Source organism: Lutra lutra, chromosome 16 (assembly GCF_902655055.1).
Source record: "Lutra lutra chromosome 16, mLutLut1.2, whole genome shotgun sequence".
Classification (NCBI taxonomy): Eukaryota; Metazoa; Chordata; class Mammalia; order Carnivora; family Mustelidae; genus Lutra; species Lutra lutra.
The window spans coordinates 47,089,304-47,095,781 of NC_062293.1; the positions used below are offsets into that span (position 1 = coordinate 47,089,304).

The 6,478-nt window shown below is 38.4% G+C and overlaps 1 protein-coding gene across 1 annotated transcript; it reads right to left on the reverse strand.

Moving 5' to 3' along the window:
- Positions 1-262: 262 nt before the first annotated feature.
- On the reverse strand, positions 263-1,216 carry LOC125086698 (olfactory receptor 1A1-like). The gene has a single exon (XM_047706034.1). The coding sequence runs from the start codon at positions 1,214-1,216 to the stop codon at positions 263-265; it is 954 nt and encodes a 317-aa protein (XP_047561990.1).
- Between the last annotated feature and the right edge of the window lie 5,262 nt (positions 1,217-6,478).

Below are 6,478 nucleotides of genomic sequence, written 5' to 3' on the forward strand. Positions count from 1 at the left end.
TGCCTGCTTGTGATCTCTCTCTGTCAAATAAATAAAATCTAAAAAAAAAGTGATATTCAAAGATAATATTGACTCTTACTCAATTATACCTGATGTCTGAAAGGGTGTACATATTGCTGACACCACTCCTACTCTGGAACCTGACAAGATCAAATGGAAGTCTGCAGACTTGAGTGGCTTTGGCCTGGGAGAAAAAGGTGGCTTCTTGGAGGGGGAGGATTTTGGGGCTGGATTCCAAGTGCATCCTAATTGGTGACTCCAATTAACTCTTCAATGATCTCACACTGTTTATGAGGAAAGTCTTGCTGAAGAGTTTCCCCAGGGCAGCCTTCATGTCTCGGTTTCTCAGACTATAAATGAAAGGATTTAACATTGGGGTCACTGCGATATACATCACAGTTATCACTGCATCGTTTAGGCTGTAACTAGACAGAGGGCGGAAATACATGCCCATGACTGTCCCATAATATAGAGAGACAACTGTGAGGTGAGAACCACAGGTAGAGAAGGCTTTGAGCACACCCTTGGTGGATGGAACCCGTAAGACTGTGGAAAAGACCTGGACATAGGAGATGATGATGCATAGTAATGGCATGGAGAAAACACCAACCCCTAAGTACATCATCTTCACATTAAAGTAGGTGTCAGAACACGATAGTTTGAGTAAAGAGGTGATGTCACAATAAAAGTTGGTTACTTCCTTGCTGCCACAGAAGGACAGACGAGCTGTGAGCAGAGTGTGGAAGAGGGCATTGGTATTTCCAACCACCCAAGACCCAACAACTAGGAAGACACATGTCCGTGGGCTCATAATTGTTGCGTAATGAAGTGGGCGGCTGATGGCTACAGCACGATCATACGCCATCACAGCCAGGATGTAGCTATCTGTGTTAGCCATGCCAATCATGAAACACATCTGTGTTAGGCATCCCCTAAAGGAGATGGCCTTGCTGCCTAAGACATGGTTGGCTAGCATTTTAGGGATGGTTACAGAGGAGAAGAGGATGTCAACAAAGGAGAGATTGGCAAGGAAAAAATACATGGGATTGTGAAGGCGAATATCAGACTGAATGGCCAAGATGATGAGCAGATTCCCAATCAGTGTGATGGGGTAAATGAACAGGAAGAGGATGAAGAAGAAGTCTTCCTGTTGCTGCTGACCACTGACTCCCAGGAGAATGAAACCAAGGGTAAAGGACTTGTTGTCTCCTCTCATCCTCTCATGGATCCTTCAGTAGAAAGAGGAGAGGAATCCAGAATTATTAGTAAAGTTACTGTGTGTAATGGTCTTCCTAAATCACCTCTTTTGACCCCTGTGATTTTTGTGTCTATACTTAGGTGTGCTAAATCCAATAAATTGTGGGGGAATTCCCTGTTTGTCACTGTACCTAATTTTCATGTGCTAGAAATTTTGTTAAGCTTTGCAGAAAAATTATAAACATGTGAAAACCAGTTTATTTATCCATTTAGTCATATATGATATAGTCTTTGCTCTGTAGCACCTTACAACTTAATGGAGATTGCAGAATCACATACTAGTTTTTATTATACATGGAAATGAAAGGACAATGTTTCAAAGTCTTTGAAAAAAATCTCTCCAGTGGAAGGAGCGGTTAGTACAAAAACACTGTGAACAATCAGAAATTCTTTTCACCGACTAGACTGAGAATGAACCCAGAGCTAGGAGGTAACTGGTGTCTGTCTGAACTGGCATGGAAGATTGTAAATTTTAAGACTACTGGGCTTAGGTCGTAGCAAAGGAAGAATTGGGTGTTTACTCTCCAATTTTGAAAGTAGACATTTACTACTTCCTTCAGTAGGTTTCATCTTTATTCCAAACCCTTAAATTTGTGGTATCAGAATATTTTTCTCTTTGATCTTCTCTCCCATTTTTTTTATTATTTCCTCTAATGACTCATCTAAGTCCATTGTGGCTTCATCCCCTGCTTAGTAGACTCTAGGTCTCTATGTATAGACCAGATTTTTTCTTCTAATTTCCATGACCAGCCATCCCACCAACATGTCTGACTGAACCTCATCCTCTGCACATCTTTCTTGAGTAGACAATGGAATACTTGAGAAAGAGAACCCTATCTTTTTTATTTTTAATCTCCCTTATGGAGATTACTTGGAATATTATTTTATGCACCAATACATTTGTATTCAATAGTTTGACTATAACCAGGTTTGTTCCAAGGTTTCTCACACGGAGGATGCTACCAGGTATTGTCACTTAGGTTATCCCTCACATCAACATCTGACCTTGTTGATTCTTAATTTTAAATAATTCATATATGTTTTCTACTTATTGTTTCAGTGCTTTAGCTTTGACCACCATCAATTCCTACTTGAAATATTGTAGTGCTCCCTAGTTTCTTGACTAAAGAAGATTCCCTCCTTTCATTCACCTGAATTCTGAGGCATACTAAGTGTGTCAAAGACTACTAGAATATTACCCAAATCCACTTTGTTCTCTTCTTCCTGGAGACTGGGCTAGACTACATACTCCAGCCTCCCTTACACTGAAGTGTGGCATGTGACTGAGTTCTAGCCAATCTATATATTCCAGTTCTGCTCTTCCTCCAAATTCTCTGTCTCCTTGGGCCAGCTGGATGCAAATGGCCTGGAGGCTGAAGGGAATGGTGGAATCACATGGTGTAATGAGCCTGTGTCTCCAGTACTCTTCATTCATTCACTCACCACCATGCACATCCACTAGTGCCACTATGTAATAGATAGAACTTTATTCTGTTTAAACTGTTACGTATTTTACATATATTTGTTACTGTAGCCCAGACATACTAAGTAATTCACAAAGTTTTCTGTTTTTTTTTTAAATATTTATTTATTTATTTGAGACAGAGAGAGAGAGTGAGAGAGTGAGTGAGCAGGGGCAGAGAGAAGCAGAAGAAGGAGGGGAAACAGACTCCCCACTGAGCAGGCACCCAGACCCTGGGTTCAATCCCAGGACCCTGACATCATGACCTGAGCCAAAGACAGATGCTTAACTGATGGAGCTGCCCAGGCTCCCCAGTAATTCATTAAGTTTTCTAAAGAGATCTTGACCTCAATAATTTAATCTATCTGTAATTAAGTTAATTACTAATTCTCAGTGTCTCCTATAGTACACACTGAAATTATATGGTAGGTAAGGGGAAGCAGGTAAAATTACCTCCCCCTAAAAATGTTGTTATTTTTCGTCTCTTCACGTAAACAAATTTGATTTTTTCTCTTAAATGCCCTTTACCCTGTGTACACAGAATCATGTTATTTCAGAGTTGTGGTGGTTCAATAAATGGGGTGTCTCAGAAACTATGGTTATCTGAAATGGTAGAGAAGTAGAGCATTACAGAGACCGTGTTGACAATATGACAGATTTAGCTGATATTGATACATCAAATCCCTATTAAAACACATAGACAATCTATACTAGTTATTAAAGGAAAAGAAATATATATAGCCAAATCTAAAAGAAAGAAATGGTATTACAGAGGTAAAGAAAGAAAAAGAACTCAGCAGGAGTTGTGGGTCAGAGCTGATGTTGTGGTACCCCTGGGAGATGTGGCCACTTATCCATATACAGCAGGGAATTTATATTGAGCCTTCAGCATAAACTTGAAATGTGGTCCTATTTGTGAAGAGGGCACTAGAAGAAATTATTGCCATATACGAATTGGAAGAGAAAGAACAAAATCAAAAGAATTCACAGAAAATGATTGTCTAAAGAAATCCATGAGAGACTCCCTATACAAACTACAAAATTTCAGAAAATTTATTTGATGTAAGCCAGTGTTGAAAAGTCAATATTGTTGGTACACTTTAAAAATGCATTGCAAAATATTATTTTAGAAAGATTCCTATTCCCAATATGAACAGAAAATTTAAGGAATCTAGAAATAATTCTAATAAACGAGGTCCACATTGGGATTCAAAAATTGCAAAACTTTGCTGAAGAAAAAGAAGAATATGTAGACATAAGCAATGTTTATGGAGACTCAATGTTTTAAATATGTCAATTCTGTTCCATTAATTTATGATTTGTTGCAATTCCTGTCAAAACACCACAGATTTCTTTTAACAATGGGCCTTGGTAAAATGACCCAACCATTCATACAGGATAACAAAGAGTGAAGAAGACCTGAGACAATTAAAGGAAAAGCATAAGGAGAGAGGACTGTCCTATAGGTATGAAAATTACTTCCTCTGGTACTTCAAATATTTGTTTATTTTTGAGAGAGAGAGTGAGCAGTAGGGCAGAGGGAGCGAGTCTTCAAGCAGAATCCCCACAGAGTGTAGAGTCTGGCTCAGGGGTCAATTTCATGACCTATGAGAACAAGACCTGCGCTGAAACCAAGAGTCAAGCACTTAACTGATTGAGCCACCCAGGCATCCCACCCCTGGTACTTCATATAGTGGATTAGCTCTGGCATAGGGACTGACAAATCTGTGTAACAGACCAGAAAGCTTAGACACAGATTAAGTATTTCTTAGTAATTGGTAGATAATATGATTGGTTCAGAATCAGGCAGGGAGTGGTTGGGCTGACTGTTGGTAAGGCATGCTGGGACAACTGGATGCTATACATAACAAATAACATGGAAAATGAGTCCTAGAGGATTGATTATGGAAAGCAAAATGTTACCAACTTTAGAAGGAATATATTTATGATATCAAGGTAGGAACTGATTTCTTAGTCCAGCACAAAGTGTTCAACATATGATAGAACATGGAAAATTTGACAACCTTAAACTTAAGACATTTGTATGAAACAGACACTGTAGAGAACAAAGGAAGATAAGTCATGGACTGGAAGAGGTATATGATACACACACGTCAATAAGGGATCCGTGTTCAGAATAAAGAAAATTCCTACACACTAAGAGGAAAAAGAGCAAAAACCCAGTAGGAAGTAATGGGAGAGAAGGCTTGAATCAGCAAGTAATAGAAGGAGAAAGTGGAATGCACAATAACCAAAATAAAAGATGTTCAACCAAATTAAAATAAAAATCAGTTACCATCCTTTGTCATGGAGCAACCCTAAAGTCTGACAATTCCAACCGTTAGGAAAGAAAAATTTATTTTATCATGTGGACAACAGTTATCCTGTATCTAGGAAAGCTGATAACTCTTACAACTCTAGTTAACTAACACTTCCAATTCTTGATTATATCCTAGAGGATTATGTGTTCAAGAACATATTTGTATATTGTCATATGGAAAATCTAGTAACGGAAAAGTTATTTACAACATTTGCTTTTTTTTTCTTTAAAGATTTTATTTATTCAAGAGAGAGGAAGAGCATGAGTTGGGGGAGGGACAGAAGGAAAAGTAGACTCCATGTTGAGCAGGGCATGGGACTCGATCCCAGGACCCTGAGATCATGACCTGAGCTTAAGACAGAAACTTAACCAGCTGGGCCACCCAAGTGCCCCTACCATATTTGCTTATTAATATTGTTCAACAGCTGAACTAAATGTATGCCCATGGAGCAATTTTTTTTAATTGAAATGACATTTCTTTTTTAAAAAATTAATTTATTTTAGAGAATAGAGAGAGCAAGTGCACAGGGTGGAGGAACAGAGAGAGAGGGACAAGCAGACTCCACGTTATGTGTGGAGTCTGACATTGGGCTTGATCGCAAAACCCTGAGGTCATGACCTGAGCTGAAATCGAGAGTTGGACACCTAGCCAGCTGAACCACCCAAGTGTCTTGCATGGAACAATTTTAAAACCACAATGTGATGGAAAAAAAAACAAACCAAGTTGCCATAAGATATTTGGTGAATCACACCATACGTGTAAATTTTAACACATAAAATAATACATGTATATGCAGGTAAAGTACATACATCTTGAGTGGGAATACATTACCCATTGTTGAACAGCAGTTATCTCTGGGGTAAGAGAGGTAATATTGCCCTGGACATTGTTTCCACATGCCTACTCCCATCCTTTTCATTTTCCTTAAAGATTCAGAAGAAAAGTATCCATGCATCCCATATACTCTCATTATTATTCTCTTCTGTTTCCTCAGCTATGTTACTCCACCATTCTTTCAGCTGCAATATTTGCTCTCTGCAGGGTTTCCTCAACACCAGCTGTTTCCCATTAACCATTAACCATTAACCATTAAACATATTACAGTCTGTTTAGTCATTCCATGAATGTTCCTCAATCTTTCTAGCTACCATGACATTTCTTATCTATGTTATTCCTTTTTCAGGCAGGCTTCTTTATAGAGACATCTGCTTACTGGACTCCAAATTATATTTATAATATAAAAATGTGATTGTATATATGTCTTCAACTAATTCACTATTTAGCATCATCTAACAGGTAAAAGTCACATTTCCTTATCATGGAGAAAATTTCAAAGACAAAGTATACATTTGGGGAGTACTTCAGGGCAAATGAGTTATATACCTTTATTAGGAGCACTAGATTAAAGCAGGAGAATCAATCTGGAAAAGATGCATGG

Bases quoted from the DNA above. Each gene is read 5' to 3' on its own strand.
- LOC125086698 (XM_047706034.1), bottom strand. From the start codon at position 1,216: ATGAGAGGAGACAACAAGTCCTTTACCCTTGGTTTCATTCTCCTGGGA.